Source organism: Aspergillus ambiguus (assembly GCF_047715705.1).
Source record: "Aspergillus ambiguus strain CBS 117.58 unplaced genomic scaffold BDV59scaffold_10, whole genome shotgun sequence".
NCBI classification, from domain to species: domain Eukaryota; kingdom Fungi; phylum Ascomycota; class Eurotiomycetes; order Eurotiales; family Aspergillaceae; genus Aspergillus; species Aspergillus ambiguus.
The window spans coordinates 149,837-175,560 of record NW_027395523.1 but is presented as its reverse complement, the minus strand read 5'-3'; the positions used below and the strand labels follow the sequence as shown (position 1 = coordinate 175,560).

The 25,724-nt window shown below is 46.4% G+C and overlaps 4 protein-coding genes across 4 annotated transcripts; 1 reads left to right on the top strand and 3 right to left on the bottom strand.

Moving 5' to 3' along the window:
• Nucleotides 1–2,802: 2,802 nt before the first annotated feature.
• BDV59DRAFT_200771 (nonribosomal peptide synthase) lies at nucleotides 2,803–10,727 on the bottom strand (the record flags this gene model as incomplete). Its single annotated transcript, XM_073693658.1, has 3 exons — nucleotides 2,803–2,973; nucleotides 3,060–3,338; nucleotides 3,396–10,727. 3 exons carry the CDS (start codon nucleotides 10,725–10,727, stop codon nucleotides 2,803–2,805), a joined length of 7,782 nt encoding a protein of 2,593 aa, XP_073549184.1.
• Nucleotides 10,728–16,558: 5,831 nt separating this feature from the next.
• BDV59DRAFT_200770 (tryptophan dimethylallyltransferase-domain-containing protein) lies at nucleotides 16,559–17,971 on the bottom strand (the record flags this gene model as incomplete). The annotated part of the gene is made up of 2 exons (XM_073693657.1): nucleotides 16,559–16,676; nucleotides 16,737–17,971. 2 exons carry the CDS (start codon nucleotides 17,969–17,971, stop codon nucleotides 16,559–16,561), a joined length of 1,353 nt encoding a protein of 450 aa, XP_073549183.1.
• Nucleotides 17,972–18,688: 717 nt separating this feature from the next.
• On the bottom strand, nucleotides 18,689–20,222 carry BDV59DRAFT_200769 (FAD-dependent oxidoreductase; the record flags this gene model as incomplete). Its single annotated transcript, XM_073693656.1, has 4 exons — nucleotides 18,689–18,941; nucleotides 19,010–19,142; nucleotides 19,661–20,002; nucleotides 20,051–20,222. The coding sequence occupies 4 exons, from the start codon at nucleotides 20,220–20,222 to the stop codon at nucleotides 18,689–18,691; spliced, it is 900 nt and encodes a 299-aa protein (XP_073549182.1).
• A 2,666-nt stretch (nucleotides 20,223–22,888) lies between these two features.
• Nucleotides 22,889–24,711, top strand: BDV59DRAFT_207066 (cytochrome P450; the record flags this gene model as incomplete). The annotated part of the gene is made up of 4 exons (XM_073694925.1): nucleotides 22,889–22,951; nucleotides 23,009–24,109; nucleotides 24,161–24,333; nucleotides 24,382–24,711. 4 exons carry the CDS (start codon nucleotides 22,889–22,891, stop codon nucleotides 24,530–24,532), a joined length of 1,488 nt encoding a protein of 495 aa, XP_073549181.1. The 3' UTR covers nucleotides 24,533–24,711.
• Between the last annotated feature and the right edge of the window lie 1,013 nt (nucleotides 24,712–25,724).

Sequence of the window (25,724 nt, the reverse complement as noted above, 5' to 3'; positions counted from 1 at the left end):
GGCCATAGGGGTGTTCTTCTATGATTCTCTACTTGCTGGCTCGGTTTGTGCACATCATTCACATCATTTCATACCAACAGTGGTGTTTGAATTGGATTCCAAGGTTGAGGATGATAGTGATCAGTGGCAAGTACGTTGAAATCCAAGAAACTTACACGTATGTCTAAGACCCACAATATTGATATATAAAGTGTCTTGTACCAAATACTTAGGCCTTAAGAGAAAGGCATGATGCAGTGTAGTCTCTGGGTGTAAGGGGTGTGTCTCTTGCTTGGCCTGGAACCATGTAGGTAAGGGATACATCCTTGGTGTAAGTATGTGTAGCCTACGAATGCCAGGGATATGTTGGTCTCGGCTTGTTGAATCATGCAAAAGAGACATCCCTTTGTAATGGAGATCGCAGTCAAGTACTAGATGGATATCAGCTCGAATGATCTACGACATCCAAAGCCTCTATAGCCACATGATGCTAGGTCACATGCCTATTGTCCACCCCTCGTAGGTCAACACATGTTACCAATGCAGGACCAATGTAAAGCTTGATGGAGGACACAGGACGCTATGCGATCTAGTCGCTCCCTACTTTGTGTACATGGTTGAACTTGCTGCGGCATGTAAGTCGCATACATGCCAAGGTTTAAAGTACCAGAGGAGGAAAGAGAATGAATGACATGATATGCGGCATATACCGAACACTCCCTGGATATTAATATTTCAAGGTGCCCTGGCAAACGACTGTGATCCGCATTTTGTCTTTGTGCAAAGCCTTTAATTACTGCTTTACTTTCTTCCATACATCACCCCCTTCAGCTGGTACACGATGACCATGACACACAAGCTGAAGATAATGATCTTGAACCCTATGGGCCGGCCAGATCTCAATAAAACATTTGCAGACATGGCAAAAACACTGAAGGATGCCAATACCAGTGTAACTGTGGCATCCCTTAATCCTTCAGCTGGGGTTCTCGATCCAATGGCTGTCGGTGCGACGACGAGTATAATCTCTGCGGATATTCTACGGGCCTGCTTTCAAGCTCGCAAAGAGGGATATGATGCTATCATAAGCAACTGTTTCGGTGATCTTGCTGTTGATGTGTCGAGAGAAATCGCCGGCAATATGGCTGTTATCGGACCGTGCAAATCCTCTATACAAATAGCTCTACAACTTGGAAAGCGCTACTCCATTATTATCCCTTACAGCATGTGCGAAGACATACACAATGCACAATTACGCGAATATGGCTCAGAGCATAAACCCGTGTCGTATCGCTCTCTTGACATGATGTTTGGCGGGGATCGGTCTGAACTGGAAACCAGAGTGTACACTCAAGCAAAACTAGCCATGGAGTGCGATGGAGCTGAGGTTGTAATTATAGGGTGTACACTTGGGCTTGGATATGCCCAAAAGGTTCAGGAATCCCTCGGTATTCCTGTCATCGAAGCAGCTCCTGCTGCACTGAAGACAGCAGAACTCATGGCTCAGATGAGAAGGCACGGCGGGTGGGGGGCTCCAAATAAGACAGGGGGGAAAGATACTACGCGGGAGGAGCTGGAGAGCCGTGGTTTGTTTCAAGAGGCCTACATCTTTGGTGAAAGAGTTGAGGTCGAGTAGCTTGGGCACGGTTATATTCTAGTAGGCAAATCATGACTTTGGGCCAATCTCTTAACCACAATATCCTAATAATATTCATTAAAAGGCCTATTCTTAGGGATTGAAATAATATACATCCTCAATTAGAATACTTCATAATTACCGAGTTATGACGTATTTAAAATACTATAATTGTAATCTACTTATACTTTAGCGTCAGGTGTATAGGAAAACTATGTATACTATTGTTCATTTATTAAGAAACCCTAAAGGAAATTTATTATTTTTATTTGTTTCCCGGCTAGATCAGTCAAGGGAAACGCGTCGATATACTCCAGAAGAGCTCCATGGATGTCAACATGCTCACTGATCCCAGACTCCTGAGACGCATAAAAGTTAGTCACTGTGAGGCGCAAAAAATTGAGGATTGACTTCTCCTTATATCTTTTAGCGTATGGTATCCCTCAGCCACTGTGTCGTAGAGATCCTTCATATGGTCACGATGATATGCTTCATTCTGGAGGTCATCCCGTGTGTCTCCTTCCTCGGCCATTGTGCGGTTCGAGTTGAGTCTAGTGATGAATTCAGATGCACCACCGCCCAGGATGAAATCGTAATATTGCTGCTGGATATCCAAAGATACGGGATTGATCTTCTGATCCTTTCTAAGTTGGGTCACAAAACGTCGGTCAATCAGCTTCAGCACCGTTCGGCCATTTAACTTCAAACCGGGGAATTCTAAAAGAACGAGCATTGAAGAAGACAGAGTGAATGGTTCGAAAACCCTATTAGGATTGAACGATTATTAATTGAATACGACCTAGATGGCCACGTATCCTTAGAGTAGACACCGGATACTATGGAGCGAATGCGGGCGTGGGGAAAGTGTGCTCGTATCTTAATCTCTTGTGATTCTATTATCACCTTATTCGAAGGGTATACACATTCTCGTTCATAGCTCGGGTCATAAAACCTCACATACTGGAGCCTAGATATGGCCATTGGTGTATGTGTCACAGTTGATGAACTCCTCGGATGCATTCAAGTTTTGACGAACGCCAATTCTCAAAAAGTCAAATACTGCCAAAACTGAAGAGACATACACTATGTTTCAGACACCGCGGGTCCAATTATCCAACTTGCGAGTATAATTCGCTCTATCTTACACATTAAACTATACGATGTATATCCTAACCCACGCCATCTGGCTACAGAAGTGCCCCCACGACATCTCCAGTACCCTGGACGATTCGATGCACAGTGTCCATAAAATCGTCAGCGACTTTGGAGGCATGCTTCGAATTGCAGAACGTATCCATGTAACGGATGTTGACCTCCACTGATGTCGGAGAGAGCAGAACCGCACAACATAAGGCGAACTAGTAGCACCAGTCAGTAAACAGGGAACTAATTTGCTGAACAGCCTGCATATGGTTTGGTATTGACAAAAGAGAATATAACTTACCTCAGTTGGATCGTCATACTCTAACATTTCGAGTCCAACGCCTGCTTCACCGGTATTCACTGAGTAAGATGACGACAATGCAGGCTGTACAGTGAGACAAGTATTCAGAAGCCCATCAGGCTGCAGCCCAGTACATTTAATAACGTCCAGCAGGGAGCAGTGTTGGTTTTCCAGGCGGTTCTGCATAGCGGCTTGATTTTGTCGAAGAAGGTCCAACGTCGGGACCTCTGGATCTAGGCGCAAACGACACGGAAGAATGTTAAAGAACGGTCCAACCGTCTGTAGCACATCAGATAAAGGAATGTCCCGACCGGAAACCAGACTCCCAAAACACACATCCTTGTGACCGGTAAACCGACACATCACAACAGCCCAAGCCAGCTGGAAGATGTTCGTTGCGGTGAGACCGTTGCTCCTCCAGAACGAGTTCAGCGTATCTGGGTCTTTCATGAACCGTTTGAGAGTATACACTTGCCCGCTCTCACATGGAGACATGCGACAAGGGACTAATCGAGGAAAAAGGCATGGTCGCACACCCGACAATGCTTGCTTCCAGTACGGCAATCCTTTCTTCCCTGGGGCTTTGGAGAGGTATGATATGTACTCCCTGTAGCGTGGAGGCACTCCGCTGAGCTCTGCTCCATCAAGAATCATACAGAAGTCATGCAGTAGAATTGAAAGCGAAGCAGCGTCTATGAGAGCGTTCCCAGATTCAAACATAAAGAAGGTTTGCCCATCTGCATTTTGGCAAACCGCAAAGAAATGGGGCGGAGACTTCTGCATTGATCTCGGCTTCCGAAGCTGCATCAGGGTCTCCTTTGCTTCATCGGCCGAAGCAGACCGTAGAATTGGGACATTCAAGGGCGTCTGTTTCATGACAACATGAATGAATTTGTGTGCATCAACACCACCACTCACGAGTATTGTCCTCATAACTGGATGGCGCTGGATGACTCGATTCCAGGCTTCCGCTACCGTGCGTGCATCCAGGTTATTACTTTCCTTTATCTGCCAAAGTGACCGCGCTTTGTGATGAGCGGCGGTGCCAGTGAGGCCCTCTATGAGACCAACATGTGCATCCGAACAGGGGTAAATATCTTCCACAGCGGAAATAGACGGCACACCAAGGGATTTCTGAATGGCGTTGTGGAGACTAGAGAGCTCACTGTAATCGGCTTGAACGAGGGGAACGTCACTAAGTGAAAGCTGCCGTGGTAAATCCCTCAGCTGATGAGCTAACTCGTGTAAAGTGCTTTGGAAGTTGGAAACCCATGATCTGATTTTGGCCTGTTTCGCGGACCGCCCAGAATAGAATATGGAGGCATTGAGTCGGTTTTGGCTCACTTCGAGTGACACATCGAACATAGCAAACCGCGGCATATCTTTTGCAACATCCAGTCTTGGATCTGGTCTCCACGCTGGCTGGGAAAAGACGGCATCTTGACGCTCAAGTTGCTGGTATTGGCCGGCGTAATTCACCAGAATCTCCACCGGAGCGTGCTCTGCGAAAGCCTCTCTGCATTGCGGACTAAGATAGCGCGAACTGAAGTATGGCTGTCCATTTCCAGGTACCAACCTGGACGCATCCTTAATACGACGCACGAGCTCTGTTAAGCAATGATCTTGTGGTCGGGGAACGGCACAAGGCCAGATTGTGGTAAACCAGCCAACGGTTCGGAAAGGGTCAATGTCCGCATCGAAAGCCTCTCGGCCATGGCTTTCATTGAAAATAGTTGGCGCCGGGCGGTCTTGGAAAGTGTACAGGAAGGAATAGAGCAAAGCAGCATTGAAGATCTCCTGAGGTTGGGAGTTGAAAGCCTTGTTGGCCGCTCCCATAAGTGTGAGGGTCGTCTCCTGGTCAAGAGAAAATTCTTCGAATATACCATCCCCAAACAAATTTTCCTGTGGGGACAAGCCCCAGTAATCCATATCAATTATGGGAACATCAAAAGGCAATACCTGCTGAGGCACGTAGTCCTTGCATTCTTCACTTTGTAGGCGTACCCATTCGCTGAATGATAATGGGCGCTCCGGAGGTAAGCTTTTACCCTTAAGTATGTTCTCAAGATCATCAAGCATTACTCTCCAAGAAACCAGGTCCACAACCAAATGGCTAGCTATGAAGGAGACATATTTGTCACCCTGCGAGGTGGTGATATGGTCGACCACGAGGACTGGGCCTCTCACCGGATCCACCTTTCCCTGAGCTTCCTCAACGACACCAGTAATGTCTTCAGTCTGCGGCACTTTGTGACTTGACAGCAAAAAGGAACCTTTAACATCAGGTGTAACGACCTGTTCTTTCCGAGATATAAGGCGCATCCGAAGCATTGAGTGATGGTCAACAATCTGTTCCAATGCTTTCTCCCATTGAGAGATACTATACTCCCGTTCCAGGCGCACGAAGAAAGACTGATTGAATCGCGACGATGTACTTGGTACCATTTCACAAAACATAGACTGGATGGGACTCAAGGGGAATGGTTTCCCCTCCTCTTCCATATGGCTTTCAATCTGGGTCTTCGACGTGATGCTCGCCGAGGAGGCGACAAGGGAGACGGTGTTATTAACCAGGAATTTTGGCATAGTGAGCTGCAATCCTTCCTGTCGACACATATTAAGAACCCGCATGGCGGATATCGAATCTCCTAGAGTGAAAAAGTTGTCATGAATACCGATTTCGCTCTCATCTTTCAATAAGGCATCGGCAAATATCTCACGGACAAGTCTCTCACGTTCAGTTGACGGTTGAGCTTTGGCAACGGTGTATGCTGTCTGACCCTCCACAGATTTCCGGTCAGTGCTTGCAGCTTGCTCACGAAGTAACTTTCGATTGGTCTTCCCAGTCGGCGTCAAAGGGAGATGGCTCAGACGAACGTAAACGGAAGGAACCATGAAGGCAGGAAGTACTCGTCCTAGATGGTCTCGAAGTGCCGAGATTTCGGATTCCAATTCTGGCCCCGGCGGAATGAACAACTTATGCGGTTCCTGAGAGTCGCCATTCTTCGCACCTGCGTGTGCTCCAGCTGCATAGACAAATAAAGCGAGCTGTTTAACCGGGGTGTCCGTAAATTGGACCACATCTGCCACGGCCGTTATGTCGGACGTGACGTCGCGAACGCACTGCTCGATCTCTTCTAGCTCGAGTCGTTGCCCATGTAACTTGACTTGAGTGTCCTTGCGCCCAATAAACTGCAAACTTCCGTCCATTTTGTATTTCACCAGATCGCCTGTCTTATATAAACGTTGATCCTCGGGAAGCCCAAACTGGGCGGCCCATTTTGGGTTTGTAATAAAAGCTTTGGCAGTCTCCTTGGGCCGATTGATGTAGCACCGTCCGACAGTTGGCCCTCCGATAACGAGCTCGCCAGTCACTCCAGGGGGAGCAAGTTGATCATGGTTGCTCGGGTGAGTTACCCAGCACGAGCCGTTCGGCGGATAGCCGATCTCCGGTGGTCCCTGACTTACCTTCTCGAGGCGACACGCTGTCGTGAGGATTGTGCATTCGGCAGGGCCATATCCGACAAACAAAGACGTTGTTGGTGTCCAAGTGGCGATATCGCTGGCGGACACGCTTTCACCAACTAGCCACAAGGTTTCCAATGATGGAATTTCGGATGGCAATAAGGTCCTAGCAACTGAAGGAGTGAGAATAGCAAATTCCACTTGCAGTTCTCTAATGGCACCGGCCAAGTTGTTGAAACGCTCGTCTTCTGTTGGAATACATATACAACCGCCGCATCCAAGGACCACCAACACTTCTATTACGGCGCTGTCGAAAGCTGGGGAGGAGAAAAACATGCTGCGGTAGCCTGGACGAGGTGAAAACACTTTCTGGTACGCGGCAAGGGTGTAATAGAGCATTCCGTGCTCGATCACGACGCCTTTGGGTGTCCCTGACGAGCCAGACGTAAACGCAACGTACGCCGCATTGTGAGGCTTGCTAGAACGTCCGTGATGCATTGTCTGCTGCCACGAGCAAGCTGTATTCTCATTCAGAACCGTTGTTCTTATCCCCAAGTCGTGGCATTTTTCTGATGTGCGCTGGGAGACAACGATAATGTCAGCATTTGCGTCACTGCATATATTCTGCAAACGATCCACTGGGAAGTTGGCATCCAGGAGGATGAATGCTGCCCCACTTATCATTACTCCCAGGAGAGCCACAGGAAACCATTTGGAGCGCTCCATGCAAATACCAACGTAGGCCTCTGGAGTAGCCCCGAGGCATTGTAGATGGCTGGCTAAGGCACGGGCATGATCCACCAACTGAATGAATGTGAAGGATCCATCCCAAGCTCGGATAGCCTCTTTTTCTGGGTTATCGACAGCCCAATTTGAAATAATATTGTGCACGCATGTCGGCGGTCCGAATATGCGGCGTTGACTCCAGTGTTTGATGAGCTGCTGTTCGGCGGGAGTGCAGATTTGAATAGACCCTAATGTAGCTGATCCGTCGGTAAGAACCTGCTGCAGGATGGCTTCGAATCGGTTCAAGAGCGCCTGGGTCTCTTGCGTACTTAGAATCGATCCATCAAAAATTGCCTCGATGCTGATAGAATCATCTCCTAGCTCCACCAGAATGGTTAGCATATTCGTATTGAACCCATGCTGCTGCTCAGAGTTCCTTGACAGGTCGCGTAAAGTAGACCAGTTACTTTCAACACGCTTTGGTTGGATAACGAGCAAAGTTTGGAATCCGCAGGCCAAAGCAGCGTCGGAGCTAGCTTGACGAATGCGGGAAATTCCAACTTGCTCAAATGGGATACGAGCAATATCGTTTTGGAGAATCGAATCTAGTGCTTCCTGGACCGACTGCCCCGGGTCGATACGTACGCGAGTGGGAAACGTTGCGATTGTTGGACCCGGAATCTTTTCCACTTGAGGTATCGGAGCATTGCACCCGGAAACTGTCATGCCATACACGACATCATTGGAACTGGTGTGGACCGAGGTCACCATTGCCCAGGCTAGACGGATGGCGGTTGCCAGTTGGCTTCCACCTGCAGGTATGGTTCCCAGCGTAATTCTCTTTCTCTCGATGCACGGCTTCTCTGGGGGCATCCAATCTTTCACGGTAGCTGGAAATACTGGGGCATGCAAATCATTGAACTCCTGGGCCCAATAATTCATTGCAGCAGTCGGTTCAACCTTGGCGATATAATCTATCACCTGATTGAATTGCGGCCTTGAAGCGATCGGCTCACCGAGCAATGAATTGTGGAGATCCTCCAGAATGCACATATACGACCGCCCGTCAAACACGGCGTGGTGCATAACAAGAATCAGTACTGGATTTGGATCGCCCGCGCCGCATATATCCGCGAATCCCACGCGCACAAGAGGTGTCCCAAGGTCCATTGGTCGTTGCAACACACCTAAGCACTCCATCAATGTATCCCCGTGCATAATGCGTGCAGCTTCCTTCTCTACGACCTGCAGTAGCCTACTATCCTCTCCTGTCACGATGCGCGTGCGCAGGATCGGATTAGACATGGCTACACGAGCCCATGCACATTGCAAAAGATCCAAGTCCGTGCTTCCCGATAAGTAGAAGGAGAAGGTCCCAACAAGGGAGCCGGGCTGCTTAGTTGACAAGACCATCAGCGCTTCCTGTACTGGCGTACATGGGTATATATCCTCAATATGTTCCTGCTGTACTTGGCATTGTTTTGCAGCAAGTGTGAGATTAGTCTGGTGATTGGCGATCAAGCTGTAAGTAGGGACGGCCTGTATATCCTCCGTTTCGCAAGCAACCGTGGCTAACTGTGATACGGTTTGAAGAGACAGGATATCGGTTGCAGTTAAAGCCAATCCCTCTTCTCGCGCACAAGACACAGTAGTGATCGCAGAGATTGAAGTCCCTCCCAATGAGAAGAATGCATCGTGCGGTCCAAAAGCCTCCTCAGGAAGACCAAGAACTCTTGCGAACACCCGCTTCAGTGTTATCTCTGCAGCTGACAAAACGTGAGCCCGTCCATCTGCCTGACTATCGGCAGCCTGCTCGACAGGCACTGACCTGTTCAGCATGTGTTTTCCGCCAATGCTCTTCAGTGCCCGTCGGTCAAGTTTTCCAGTGGGGCCCAGTGGTAAGCTTTCCAAGGGGATATACAACGTGGGCACCATGAACGGTGGCAGTCTCTGTTGTAACGTGGCCTGCAGCTCTGGAATCCATTCTCGACACCTTTCCTGCTGCGTGACGGAATCCACCTCGTTCTCGTATGACTGGGTGTCTCGATGTGTGACGAACAAGGCAAGTACTTTGCTGTTGAGCCCATTTTCTGGTTCAACCACCTCGGCTACAGCCAGCATATTTTCAGGTCCGGATTCCTCGGCTTGACGTTCTACCTCTTGCAGCTCCAACCGCTGCCCGTGGAGTTTCACTTGCGTATCTTTTCTCCCCCTAAACAGCAATGAATTGCTGTCCAGATCCCATCGTACGAGATCACCTGTTTTATAGAACTTCTCTCTGGGACCTATGTCGAACAGCGAGGCCCACTTTGGCGGTCGAATGAATGCTGTCTGGGCGGGCTGATTGATATAACCCCGAGCAACAAGCGGGCCGCTCACAACCAACTCGCCAACACATCCAATTGGAGATAGCTGATCATGGTCATTAGGGTCAACAATCCAGGCGTGACCACCATGCGGGCGGCCAATGTTGCATATCTCGTGACTATCTGTAAATTGTTGCACGGTTGTGACAACACTGCACTCTGCCGGGCCATATGCTCCCATTAATTGGACACGGTCAATCCAGGTCTGCATATCATCCGGTCGCATGGGTTCACCCCCAAGCACTAATGTTTTGACGTCGGGGATGGTGTCCGGCGATAAGAGGCGTGCTACGGATGGGGTGAGTTCTAGCCAGTTTGCCCGGAATTCTTGGATAGTCTTGGCCAGACGGTTAACACGTTGATCTTCAGAAGGCATGCATACACATGCACCTATCATCAAAGGTGACAGTATTTCCTGTATGCTGATATCAAAGGCAAATGATGCAAACTGCAAGACCCGTGATTTCGCGTCCAAGTTTTGCACTTCCTGGTTAGCCCGCATATTGCCGCAAAACGACCGGTGTTCCACCACTATCCCTTTAGGCTTTCCAGTTGATCCGGATGTAAATGCGAGATACGCAGCGTTTGCTGGGGTGACGGCCGATAACGACACTGAAAATGCCGAGGACGTCGAGGTTCTCAACATATCATCAGGTATTAGAACGATATTGGCTGCTAGGTCACGAACTTTGGGAGCCATCGCCTGCGAGGTAATAATCACAGACGCTTCAACATCCTTGCACATGATTCTGAGGCGCTCCGTCGGGAAGGAATGGTCGAGTAGAGTAAAAGCCGCACCTGCTTTGAGGATCCCTAAGATGGAAACCATGACCCACTTGGATTTTTCCAAGTAAATCGGCACCACCGTCTCAATGCCTACACCAACGGACATCAGCCGCTTTGCCGTATAGTCAGACAGTTTGTCCAGCTCTCCATATGTTAGTGACCCGTCCCAAGCATGGACAGCCTCAGCGTTAGGATATTTGTGACATTGCTCAGATATCACAGAGTGAATACAGAGGTCCTCATGTTCTAGTAAACTGGGGCGGTTCCACTGAGCCACAATATCCATATTGTTACCCCCGATGAGGCAGATGTCGGCCACCGGCATCCGAGGCTCTTTGATTGCAGTCGCTAAGACGTGGCTCAATGAATTAAGCACTGAGGACGCATATATCTCACTGATGAACGATGAGGAGAAGTTTATAGAAAGCTGAGGCGATTTTTGGCAGCAATCCAGAACAATAACCAAGTCACACATCTATAGGGGTCATAGAAGTCAAAGATGTCAGTTGAGTCAACAGATAGGATTGTTTTCCAACTTACGCTGGCCCTTTTCCTCCACTGACTAGCGGGTGTAGCCTCCATTTCTGACGCATCACAGGCATCTGGCCATTTTATCCAGAGAAGAGTATTGAACTCCTTCCGGCTCGGCTGAAAGCTTTCTTCCCACCATGTATTGATGTGGGTAGGCTGCGCAGCCTCACGCAAAGACAGGTATCCGTCTTCATGTACAATCCATTTTTCAACGTTTGTCGTAAACTTGACAATGCTTTGTCCAGAGCCATCCGATAAAGGCCTCCTACCTTCTTCAAACACTGCAAATACTGGTCTGGGAGTTTCACCGTATTTGGAAAGCAAGAGCGCCCAGCTTGCTTTCAGAAGGTGGCCAACGGATGCGACCTCAGGATACTGACAGGTGCTCGATATACTGACATCTATCATTACCCGATTATCTTTTGGGCATGCATGGTCATGAACCATTTCGCTTCCGTTAGGAGAGGCTGGGAGTGAAGGCGCCATAGTCCCTCACACGATAAGTAGGCGTTGAACAATATGCAAATGCCTACAGTGAGGATGGTGCCAACCTGGATAGAAGAAAGATCCTGTTCAGGAGGGCACTTTGTAGGCTGTCTGTATTCAGCCCTTTTATCACGGCCCTTGGACATCCTCATGGGTTCTTTCGGACTACACCACCGGGAAAGGAGGGAAGCCAAGGGCTCGAACAGGAACAACTGTGGAATGAGGCCAGAGGTCCTTGCATCTACCATCCTCAGCTACACGAGAATTCTCTGATTTTCATCCCCAGCAGGAGTAAGGTGACTGTTTCTAGGACTCGTAAGGGGCGGAAGAAACAAGCGATTTGTTCTCACTTTCGGCATGATCCACAGTTGGCTATTCATTCAACGAATAGGGATTGCAACTGCCATCTGTAAGTAATGGCATGGGGGAACACAAGGTTGGGAATCTTAATCCACTTGCATGATCCCACAACGCCATCACAGTCCGAAGCTTTGCAATCCACCAGAGCCACCTCTCAGTCATCTTCCAGCCATCCTCGGACGTATTTTTCTCCATGAACTTGACCTCATACATCCACCCGCCGGCAGGACCATCTCTATGGTCCAATTCTCTTTTACACCGTACAAAATACAGTTCTTAGAATGTCTCATTTCGACTCGACGCGTAATAAGTAAAGGAAGACACCCATAGAACGTGGATTAGAGATGGTAAACAGAGTCAGTCTTACATATTGATCAACAAAGGTCGGCCAATAGGAGTTGCAGCCGTGCAAAATGCTGTGCTGGCATTGTGGACAATAGGAAAGCAATCCCCCCTGATACATATTCATGAGCCTAGACCCCTTAGACAACCGAGAATGTAGGGATAGGGAGTTATAGCTCTCTGCGGGCATTTTGAAACACGGTAATGACTACTTACGAGGTGAATAATAGAAGGGTGGGATAGACATATATGGTATGCTGAGATTTAATCATGAGATTCCCAATAACTTCCCGACTCCTCGTGGGAGTAGGTACATTTAAATTTCAATACTTGAGGTTTCACCAAGGGATGCTCCGTTAATCCGACTGCAAGCGCCCACAACGATATCCTCAAGATATCTCTTCGCGGGAGTAGGATCAATAGGGGATATTCCGGAAGCCGACCTATACCCATACAGTGGACGGTTTATGGAGGATAAGACCCTTGTCTTATCCAAATTTGTCCCCATGAGAAAGAAATTGGCTGACGAGCGTTTGTCTAGTCCTGCAAGGGTGTCCACAATAGAAATTCCTCGGTGGGACTTTTAATCAGATTGTGCATCTTCAGAATGCACAGATTAACCAGGAACTCTAAGAATACCTGCCGGTATGGAACGCGTACTAATTCCATATAGTATCCAGAACAAGCATTACAGCGGTCGGAAAGGCAAGAATAGTAATAATAATAATAATGATATAGGGTGGGTCCTACTTGAAGCACCTCTTTTATCTTAATTTGACTCACCATACTACCTTCTGCCGACTCAAATAGCCGAAAAGCTCCATGAATAACATGTACCTACTAACCCAATTTCGCGATCACTCCTAGCATGATAATCCCCCTATCACGTATGCTTCCTAGCAAGCCCAACAAGCCAACGGAACGTGGGGCTTAGGACCTAGGGTGATGTGAAATACCGCACGTTGACTAAATCGACCCCTTTCCCCGATCTGGATCAATGCTAGTACTAGTATCGGGTCGATTTTATCTTTAAGGAGATGTTGGACTAGGGAAATTATAATTTTCACAAAAAATATGAATATAATACGCTTTCGTAAACGTCAAGATTTCTTTACTGGAGATTAATACCTCGGGGGGATCGAAGCCATTAAATAAATTTAGGCAAATCTTATAAAACTTAGGCTTTACCGCGTGAGTGGTGTTTGAGCCCACTAGATATGTCGCCGGCACAGGGATATTACCGAACGTAATTAGTGGATACAATGCTGGATTCCCTCCCTTGCATCAGTAAATATCTGTAGCCACCAAGTATGTTCTATCGTCACACTCCAGGTCTGAGACATATGGCGAGAGTAGGGAAATACCACGAACATTTGCTCTTCTGACCATTAAAATCAGTAAGACACTGCTGAATAAATTGTTCGTCAGGTTTTTTAGATATAAGTCTAGTGACTCTAGACAGGACTCCCCACACCTCTCACTGCATTGTGGAGTTCATGCATCACACTGAATCAAATTTACATTTATGTGATACTTCGTTCGCATCCTGAGAGCTTCGACTACATTTTGATGTATTGTTTTCCTGATGTTGTCTTTTGAACGTCCCAGCGGCGATTCTCTCGCATTCATCCAGATTTTTACTAGCATTATCTTGCTAGCAACCACCAGTCGAAACTCAATTTTCCGGTATCTTTGTCTCCCCGTTTTCCTGGCCACATACTATCTATCGTTCACTAGCCCCCCTGTAATTTCAACCGATCTCAACGATGGATCACAAGAAGGCCGCATGGCCATGTCTCTATGTCATCTGATCAACATATTATTGTGTGTCGGTGTCGATATCAGAGGAGATCCGGGAAACTTCTCCACAAAACTAAAATCTGCGCTAATCTATCCTTTCAATGTGCGGGGTGTCGGCACAAAATACCAGATCAAGGGAATTCCGCCGTTAGTACCTTTTGTTCACCGAAAATCCGAGCCCCACCCTACCAACGCGCTTTCTGTATTGCCAGATCGTTACCGGTTTGTGATCAGGCAGCTAGCGCTGGCGTTCTGGCAGTATCTGATCACTGATATCGGATTCTTTCTACTGAACCGGCTTTCTACAGAAAAGAGACTCGATTATTTTGCTCTTGATAAACAGTGGATTCCTCACAATACTGAAGAATGGAGGATCCGAGTGATATCAACCATAGCATTCTGGGTCACTTTTCGAGCTCTGGCTGATATTCCTCACCGAGTGTTCTCTGCATTTTTCACTGCCATCTGCCTGACGCAAGTTCATGAGTGGCCTCCATTAATGGGGAGCCTGAAGGATGCTTACACGTTACGTGGGCTATGGGGGTAAGAGCTACCCGAAATGCATTGTTTTTAGTCTACTAATATCAGCATAATGGTAGAAAATGGTGGCATCAAGGTGTGCGGTGGCCATTGACGAGCTATTCCAATTTAATTACCCGCCGTATCCTCAGATTGCCGCGTCCGTCGTTCCTGGAGAGATATCTCAATATTGCCATTGTCTTCGCCCTCTCAGGTTTGGTTCATGCGCATCATCAGTGCCGAATAGGTCTTCCTGATTCTGTATCTGGATGCATGGCGTTCTATATGTCGTTTACGATCGGGTATCTTATCGAGGATCATGCCCAGGTTTTCTGGCGAAGAATTAAAGGGCCAACGTCTACGACTGGAGGAAGCTTATGGGTGGCTGAGAGAGTACTTGGCACTTTTTGGGTGCTTGCCTTTCTCATAATGGTCTCACCATGGTGGATATATGCATGGTTCCGGCGTGAAGTGCCATTCACCTTGCCCTATAGTCTCATGCAGCAAATTGGCTTGGAAACACAATTGGTCTTGATTGGAACTGGAGCCGTGATCCTCAAGGTGGCGTTCAAAGCTAGTCTTTAGGTTGTTGAGGGTGGGAGTATTAGGGACGGGAGGTAGCAAATGTGAAGTATAGCCAATTATAGTTTGGGATTCCAAAAAGCACAGAGCTTGGCAAAAAGGGCAGAGAAGCAAACACTGGAATCTGGCATCCACTAGGTAGCGAATTGTTTCTCGACCAACTTGACATGTTACAGACATCTGGCCAGTAGAACAAGGTAAGGCCAAATGTATTGACAAGCGGGATATAATTACTACTCAACAATGGGAAAAAATAGTACACGAGGCTTTAAATATATTGATATATTGATATGGTAAAGACTCTGAGATCCTATAGAAAAGAGTGTCAAGGCTTTTGCGGTCTCAGATTTGATTATAATATTGTTAATTCTTCTTTATTCATGCTACACGGAGACTAAACTCAGAAATTCCGTACAAGTGAGGAAGCGGTTATACGCGCCTCGGAGTGGAGTCTATCCAACATGATTTACTTTTGATGGCCTTGGATCAAGTAGCTTATGTATGGTAGTATTAGTAGTAGCAGTAGTAGTAGCATTAGTGGCATCCATACACATTCGGCTACCGTTCATAAGACCGGCTATGGCTGGAGGTAGACGATCCAGCAATTTGTCAGTCGCCTACAAAAACAAAATATATAATAACCGGACGGACGTCATAGACTCATACCAGTATCTAATGGACAAGATCCTCACCAAATGACGAGGTTATGTGTGGTGGTAAACCAGTGCCATACTTTCAGCGGCATCCATACTGAGCTTTCTGTGAGTAACCTTCGCTTTGCCTCCCACTACGGTATCAATAAGTTTTCATTTGCTTACTCTATGACCCTTACACAGGTCATAACACAATTTGAACAAATCTTCGAGTTTATTAAACTGGCTTGATACTGAGAATACGTGATTACTAGTTTACTTGGTCCCTGCCACATGTTCTCTCATAGCTGCGGAGGCTACATACTCAAGGGGCACCTTAGGGAATGTGAGAAGACTGTTATTAAGTAGTATCAACCTCAGTGACACATTTTGGATACCACATGAACTAGGAACTAGAAGAAACTGCCTTTCTCCAGCTGCATAGAGGAAGAACATCTCCCGTTGGTTTGGTACACTCAATTTATATAAACCATTCATGGTTGCCACGGTGCACAAAAGACGCTCAATGTTCTAACATCAGTGATGTGTCTCCAATATAAATTCATGGATGTATTTACATAAACTTTCACACTATCTTGAACCATATGGTTTTGATAACCGTAGCCCTGTATGTGCTAATAAAATCTGTTATGCATGTTCTGGATTTCTATATATTCGACTCTACATCGAGTTACTGCAATCATAAAATAGCAGGTGATGGAAAATAGGGATAGGGCTAAATTTGTGAAATTCCTTGAACAACTTTCAAGTTTGAATGATGGCAAGTGTGTTGAGACCAATGTTGTATTGGATATATTGGGTGCAGTAAAGCTTGCTTAGATTGATGTACGCTGTATACGTATATCCAACAGGGACAAGAGACAGCGGGGTCGCATTTCGCAATCTAGATGGAGTTCTTCGCCGACCGATAATAGATACTGACATAAGGACCGGTTTTTTCCGTGTAAGAAAATGATATCCAGGTCTGAATCCGAGAACTCTCCTCTATTATTTCATCAGGGCTAGGAGAATATCAGCTTTACACCTTCAAGGGGGAAGTGACTGTCAAAGGCAACACTCACAAAAGTTCGGCCAAAAGAGATGGATAAGACTCGGCCCGATCAACCCAGCCAACTGATCGGAAGAACCTGGAGATTGCGTGGGCAACTTCCAAATCATTTAACCCGTAGGTAGGAAAGTAAAGCTTGGGAACCGGGTAAGGGCTCTCACGGTGGACTTCATAGTTGCATAGGAGGGGAACTTTAAGCGCCGCCGTGTTTTCTTGATTAGGGTCAAATTCGAATTTGATGATCTCATCGTCGACCTGTTCTTTTATCCCCAGGAGTTCCCAAAACCGCCTTACTAGTTCCAGTCCCTTCGACGTAACTTCGTTATTGACCCTCCCACCAAGGGTCCAAAGGTCCTCAACCTTTTTGAGCGACACCTGAGGGGTAAAGGAGTAGAACTTGAGCCGAGAATCCTTCTTGGGCGCAAAGTCCCAAGCAAAAAAGCTGTATTGATGGTAGCCCGACGTCGCGAGCAAGTATTCATGCATCAAATTGAGGGAAGTAAGACATCCCATCTCCTCGCCCAACCTCAAAAGCGAGGTAGGCATGAGTACGTCGACGGGAACCTTGTTGGCTAAATGCTTGAGGAGAAGAAAGCAGTATCCTTTGACTGAAATATCACCTCCCTTGAGATCGAGCCCAAAAACACCAGCAGTCTTTACGTCCCTTCCCTCTTTGCCATATCCACTCGCATAAAGGCTGTCAACCTCCTTCGCAGAGGGAAAGAGCTCAGCGACAACCCGATCGTAAATCTCACGGTTAAACCCTTTGGGAGCAAAGCGCTCAAGATTGTCGACAAATTTATCAATGGTCTTGATGTTATAGGGATCTTCCGGAGTTCCGGACACAAAATCCACCGGCTCGAAACCAATCCGGACATCTTCCCTTCCCTTCTCCTGGTAATTGATGCTGTATTCAAGAGGAACACCAATAGTTGTTATGGTGCTCCTCCATCGTTGAGGGTATGGGCCGAGCGCTGGAATCATTCTCGAGTACGCAAATAGCAGATACTGGTATTGCTCCGCTATGTCGTAGTTGGCCGCCCGGAGTAAGCGGGCCAGTAACCTCCCTGAATCGTTCCACCACCTCAACTGATGCTCGTTGGCGAAGGTCAGAGACCCTGCAATGACATCGGCGGGTAATTGGTCCTGTGTCTTCGGCTTTATCCCCGGTTCGCCGGACTTCACGGCTGTCCCAGCCTTTGCCGTAGGTACATACCGAGAATGCATAGGGCCTTCGAAAATCGCCATGATGGACTGGAAAAGATGCACTCAGGGTGGACAGGGAAATGATTCGGACAATTAAAGGGTATTGTTGGAGTGAAAATTCTTCAATAGTCCTGTTCTTTATATACACATGAAAATGTAGAAGCAACAGCGACTGATTTCTTACAACCCCTGGCATGTAGGTTCCATCAATTCTCTCCCTTTGCAAGATGGATTGGTAATGTGGAACCTGCCTACTCCCTTGCGCTGTTTCAGCCCCCGTTGTTTACTGCATGCCTTGCGTCAGAAGTAAAGTGCCTTACGAAGTCCATCAAGAACAATCCATGTAGCTGAGCTCTCGTGTCCATTTTGGAAATGCGGTGTAGGTAAACTGCGCAAGACAGACAATCTAAACGTAACAAATATTTGATTTACTTGGGTGTGCGTCTGTATCAAGGAATATACACTCTTGCTGTATCTGAGAACGTACTGCACAGATCATTAAAGTTTACTTTCAATATTCCTTGTTTGGGACAAGACTCTGTTAGATCAGCCTCATGACAACATCTATTCTGATAGACAGAATTGACTACAATTCTCCTATATTGCCAGGATCTTATTCTGGGATTGTTCTGGCACATGAAACTAGGTGTAAGCCACAGCGATAGAAATGCAGCACAGCAACAGTTTCCCTCAAACGCATCTGTCATGCGAGTGGGTCCTATCTCAAGTCCCCGATCTTCTTTAAGCTTCGTCCATGCTCTACGATGAGACAGTTCCGATAACCGACTCAGCAAGATTGGTGGGCGTGTAGACAGAGTTCTCTTTCAGTGCCTTCACAACCTTGGCATACTCGGAGTACGCATGTGACTGGCAATCATGCTCCCATATCCAGGCATCCATGGATCCGGAAGGTAGTTCGTTGTCATCCTTGCCCTCTTTTTTCCAGTCATCCCCAAACATCGCCATTTGTGCGCTAAAGCCGTTTTTCTGGACGTATGTTGCCCTGGGTTTCCTAGATAAAGGGTTAGCCGTCCAGTAGACTTTTCCAGTAGGGCCACATCAGGTACACAAACTACTTACCGGATTGTCTCTGTTGCACGAAGGGCTAGAGGAACATTCTCTCGTCCGGCCAGCTCCAAGCAGATGCTAAGTACAGCTGCATCCTCTATTGCCTGGCCGCCCCCTTGACCTGATGTTGGTGGAGTGACATGAGCTGCATCACCTATTAGGAGTACACGGCCATGAGAAGAAACCCATCTCTCTAAACTGTCCATCCTAAGCAGCGGACAATCAATCAATGCGTCACGGTCAATTTTCTCGCATATTGCAAGAAGTTTATCCCCAACAGTCCAGTCACCAAGTAGACGAACTATCTGGTTGAAGTCTGCTGGCGTATTCCAAACTTCTTCATTATGAAGGGTGTCCTCATTCTTTCATTGTTAGCCATAATCCCACGAAAACCGAAAGCATAGAATACCTGTCTTATGATGGCGCAACTGATGGCCCTGTCTTTGCCTTGACCGTAACCTCCCAAAACGGCAAAAGTGCCTTGTTCATGAAAACACATGAGCCTAGCGCCTGTTACGATCTGGTCTTCGAACCACTTAGTCCGGGGATCCCCCGCAAGTCGCGCACGATCAACCCAACCCCGGAACATAGCAAACCCAGATGGACGTAAGGGTGGAATTCCAGTATCCCGGAATATAAAAGCCCTGGCCTTACTGTGCGCACCATCAGCACCAATAACACAGTCCGCCCCAATTTTCTCTCCATTGACAATGACTCCAGCCTCATGATCATCCTCCCAGAAGTCAGACACCTTGACACCAAGTCTCATGTCAATCCCAAGTGACTGAGCCTGCCGATACATGATGTCCGCCAGCATGCTGCGCCGGAGCATATATTTCTCCTCATGCGTTGCACTATATGTATGCTGTCCAATGCTCTTCCCATTGCCATCATAGATGTCCAACTGCGGCGTGACGTGGATCCATTCTCTTAAAGCATCCCGAACTTCATTGCCCCATTGGCCAATCACCATACCTCCATTGGCACCGATGCCTATAACGTCGCCTAGGAAGAGTTAACGTTGTCTTTATAAACAATCTGATGGAACCAAACCATAGCGTTGCAAAACGTCCAGTCGGTCGAAGGCAATGACGCTATGTCCCTTTCTATGGCATTCAATCGCAGCAGTCAAGCCCGCAATTCCAAGACCGACAATAATAACTCGCACCTTAGACGAATTAGGAGCTGCAACACCTTTGGGACCGACTCCATTTGGGGGAAGCATAATGTAGATGATTTAGTTTGAAAGTCGAATTGGTCACAATCAATCTTAGTTGTCTTTAGTTCGTATATGGAAAGTTATCAAATTGCAGTGAGCGTTGCGAAGGATCTTTCAGAGGTAGATATAGAGAGGCAAGGTGTCCGGTTGATATGACCAGATCCATACGGTTATGACGGTATCGACGATGTAATTGCGGCCACATGTGACTGCGTTTTCTACTTTCCTGGCGTAAAATGTAACGCGCTCTACGCTGATCTAAGTGATACGTGGAGTGTCAGTCGTAATGCAAGGGCACATAAGTCGAGGTTTCAGTTGCCCTGTGGGTTTCGTGTAACTTCAGTGCCAGGTCAACAGCCTGGTAAACCTTGATAGCTAAGTACCCAGGTCAAATCGGGGGTTTACAGCTCCCTTGATTGCCACATTCCAGTGTATTGTAACAGAAGACATAGTAGGCAGGAACCACCAGTATTTTTATATCAAGGGTGGATAACAATGCACTCCATGCAATTAATTTACACTCCAAAAATTCCGATCAAGTAGTGATCGCCTGTCGCATATACCGCCTTCCCAATATAGTACCGCTTCCTACAATAGAAAGATGGTAAGTAGATAATTCAGACTAAGCGTTTCAACGAGTTCCATCCTCAATAGAGATATTAGAGAATTTTATATAATTCTCCTTCTCCTATCTCTCTGGCAGTACCAGACCCAGTAATTATGTAAATGTAAGAGATATCTCGCGGTTCATTGAATAAGATAATATAGAATCTCTTACGATTTAAAGGTATAAATTAACATATTGATTTAAAGGCGAAACGACAGACAAATCACAACAGAGATAAGTACATACATTAGTAGAAATGGTAGCTTTTAAATTAATTGATAAAGCATGGCTTTTGGAGATTAAATATAGGTGGGTTTTATAGTAGATTTCATGGCAGGTTTGGTAGCAGTTTTAATAGTAGTTTCAGTAAAGCGTACAGGGGTAGCTAGCCTCCGTGGAGATCAATAGGATTCTACCGGTTATAAAACCGGCAGAATTATTCTACTTTGGGAATATAGGTCGCCGATCCTACCGAATTTTGTAGTGTAAATTAATTAATTACATGGAGTGCATTCCCATCCCCTTCGTTAACATCGTTCTTCGTTCACAGAAGATCCCTACTATATGAGGTAAAAGAATGGCTCTGCAAATAAATTACAGACTCTGCATTTCAAAGGACCCTTGGGAATTGAAAGGGACAGCCGGCATTGCTGCGTAAATCAGAGGCTAGCCTGGTATGCATAGTAAGGAGTCCTAGCCAAAACTCGCATATCAAAGACATGTTCTATGCATGATTGCTTCCCCCGCTAGTCCTCCCCCCTTCTACTGCAAACAACCCCATATCTTAATCTATTTATATTGTGATGAATACATAAGCAGCTTAGTATCTAGTTACTATATTAATAACGCAAAGGGGCGCCTGTTAGGTTATCCTAGTATAATATACCTAGGTATGCTGTACGTATTTAGTCTGTTCGATAGTATAATTTGGCATGTCGCAGAAGAAGGGTAGTATTATTTTTTGTTATCCCCTGGGATAGCGATCCTCGCATACAGTCCATTTCAGTATTTTAGTGAGAAGTAGAATCCAGTGTTTGTTATGGCCGCACAGGCATGTTCTATGCATGATTGCTCCCCCCGCTAGTCCTCCCCCCTTCCACTTCAAATAACCCCATATCTTTATTTGTTTAACTATATTGTGATGAACTACGTAAGCAGCTTAGTATCTAACGTATTCGGTAAGCGGGCGCCGCACGCAAGCGAGCGCCGCAGCGCCGTATCCCATATTAATTCACCATTTTTTGAGCTCAAATAGCTCAACTAACCTTTTCCTAATCTTCTTTATACTCATAAATTAGTAAATTAAAGTAGGTCTAAATCCATCCTCCAAATTTTATAAGATATATATTTCTATATCTTTAGGTAATATAGATTACATTGTATTTTTGAGTAATTTACTTAAAACTGGTATTTTAAGTTCTACATTAACATATATATATGTATACTTAAAATGTATAATCTAAAGGCGTTTATAGAGCTATAAATGATATCTTATTATAATTGGGCCAGTGGTGATAAAGATATTGGAGCTCAAAAAATGGTGAATTAGTATGGGATACGGCTCTGCGGCGCCCGCTTACCGAATACGTTAACTACTATATTAATAATGCAAAGGGGGCATCTGTTGGGTTGTCCTGGTATGATATACCCAGGTATGTTACATGTATTTAGTCTGTTTGGTAGTGTTATTTGGCATGTCTTAGAGCAAGAAGGGTAGCTTCATTCTTCGTTATCCCGTGGGACAACGATCCTTGCATACAGTCCATTCTAGTATTCTAGTGAGAAATAGAGTTTGTTACGGCCGCACAGAGTGGGGCCTGCTACACGGGGCTGTAGGGAGTGCTGCTAGTAGAAGAATGCATTCCTATATCTATCAACTTATTGGTAAATGATCATGTCACCCATTCATCTATCATTATTGCTTACCGGTGGTCTGCATTGTCTGCGGTTAAGCGTCGCCTACTACTATAAGTGACAGAATACGTTCTTGATTCCGCTAGCAACCCTTCCGACTATATCACATTTGACAGCATAACCGGAGTTGAATATCAACACCGCAGTCATCATGCTATCGATGCCGTCCCAAGAAGTGGGGTCTAAATACTCTCCTGTTCAATCAGTGCTTTTGGTAAAACCTGTCCTCTTTTTCACCTGTAGCTCCTGTTAACCACGGACCTCTTGCTAGATAACATTGTTGTTCGCGGCATGCAAGATCTTCTACAACCTTTACCTTCATCCTCTACGGAAGTACCCAGGCCCTAGATTATACTCAATGTCCATGGCGCCCTATTATCTGTTGACGTTGAGGGGTACGGTTCATTACAAGATCAAAGACTTTCACGATTATTATGGTGACGTTGTCCGTTTGGGTCCAAACATGCTAGTATATAGAAATGCAGGGGCATGGAAGGAGATATATGGACGCAAACCTGGGGGTGGGGAGTTCGAAAAAGATCCAGAACATTTTTATACCCACCTTTTGGGCATCAATCTACTCACTGCCGTTGAAGAAGATCACACTCGTATGAGACGTCTTTTGTCCCACGCATTCTCCAACAAGGCGCTGCAGGAACAAGAGCCTATCCTACAAGGCTATTTGGATGTTCTTATTCGCCGACTGAGAGACTTTGCTTTATCAAACACCGCCATTGATATAACACGTTGGCTGAACTACACAACTTTTGATACAATCGGCGATCTCGCGATGGGAGAGACATTCAATTGCCTAGGACATGACTCCCTCCACCCGTGGGTGGAAGCAACTTTCCTGAGTTCAAAATATGCAACGCTCTTGAGACCGTTCATCAATCTCATCCCTCCTGCTCTTGTTAACATTCCGATTCCCGAGAATCTCAAATTCTTTCGGAACGATAACTATCGCTATACCAAGGAGGCAGTCAGTAGACGCCTAGCGAGAGATTCGAGCCGCCCAGATTTCATGTCATACATTCTGCGTCATAATGATGAAAAGGGAATGACGCGAGATGAGATCGAATCAAACCAGGGCATCCTGATTGTTGGTGGCAGTGAGACATCAGCCACGCTGCTTTCAGGCTGCTGTTACTATTTGTTAACCCATCCGGAGGTGTATGATCGACTGGTCGGCGAGATTCGAAAGGCCTTCCAAAGAAACGAGGATATAACTCTACTTGCAACTGCGAAAATACCTTATCTAACTGCGGTTCTGGAGGAAAGTCTACGAAAATATCCACCTCTTGCCGGCATAAACCCAAGATGTGTTCCGACAGGGGGTGCTGTGATTAATGGCCAGTTCGTTCCCGCTGGTGTGAGTACCCAGTTCCGGGAACTTACGATGACTTACTAACATGAATATTAGACGTCTGTATCCGTAGGGTTTCTATCTGCATTTCAGTCTAGCTCGAACTTCGCCGAACCGGATTCTTTCATCCCCGAACGGTGGCTAAATGACAACGATCCTCGCTTCAAACACGACAACAAAGAAGCTTTCCAACCATTTTCCTACGGGCCTCGTAATTGTCTTGGAAGAACGTAGGGTAACCCTCCTTACTCGTGATAATTTTCGCTAACACATAGTAGCATGGCATATGGAAGTATGCGAATGATTCTCGCGCAACTATTGTGGAACTTTGACATGAGTCTTGAGAAGCCTCATAATGACTGGGATCATCAGCTTGCCTTTACCAATTGGGAGAAGCCACCTTTGATGTTGAGATTGACGGCACGTTAGCATGCTCAAAATTAATATTCGACGGGATCCAGAGATTATGTTCTGAGAATGGAACAGGTGTTTAATGAAGAGCAGATTGGAGACATGCCACCTTGTATTTGTTGTTAGTCCTAACCTGAGATTATTTTTAACGCAAGGGCGACCCGAATAGGCCTGGAAGTCAGGAGTTAGGATGAAAGAAATGGTTGTGAGCAGATCTTCACACGTGGCTCGATATAATGCAGCTGTATACTAAGCAGAGATATCTCCTGGTGAATCCAGGCCTGGGTGGCAAGTTCCACCAAATAAACCTCTAGCAATAGAGTTGCCCGGTAACCGAGCCTGACGTGCTAAGTTATGGCGATTCTACGGCAAATACGACCGGATGCAGGTGTGTCTTACTGTAGCAAGGACGATAAGCAAGGAATATGTAGCACTTCTCAGTTCGCTAATAGGGCCCCTAGTATGCAAGAACATTGTTGCACACGCATTTGTTCGGCAAATCGCATCGGATGGTGAACCTAACCATATTTATTTCGTTAAATATTTTAGGCTACGTCTCTGACTTGACCACAGACTGCGTTATATTTAAAGAGCTATGCCTCAAAGAGACCGCATGAGGTGATTGCGTCCTATATAAATGTGATGGGCTTGTCTCAAGGACCCGACAACCAGACTTTCTGCGCTGCTCTGCATCCCGCAGTGGCGATTAATTGGTTAGCCAAGTGTATTGGAGCGGCGTCATATGTCGACAGGCTAGAGTGCACAAGGCATCTCGTCTTAAAGACATAGTAAAAAGAGGTATCGTCATCAGTACGGTTGAGTATGACAGAGAAAAGCATTATGGCCAACGGAGGGACAAGCTGACTATCAACCAGTAGAAAAATTGTACTCTTTTTCACACTTCGAAACCGGCGGCGTCGGCTCAACTTTCTATTGACACTAATGTCTTTATTACATGTACTAATTTTCATGTATCGATATTAGTGTACTGCCCCTCTGCATTGGTTACCGCCTAAATCCGCCTCCACACGGGAAGTTAGCCAAGGCGTCAAAGTAATTCTACCCTGGTTCAACAAACTCACACTAGTTCTTCTGTCGTACCGATGATATCTAAGATTAGAATCACATACGATTTCTCATTTCCTTCAGCGTCGAACCACGCATGTTCAGAGGGTTTCATATAGGGCGAGTATGGGGCCCAATCGAGTAT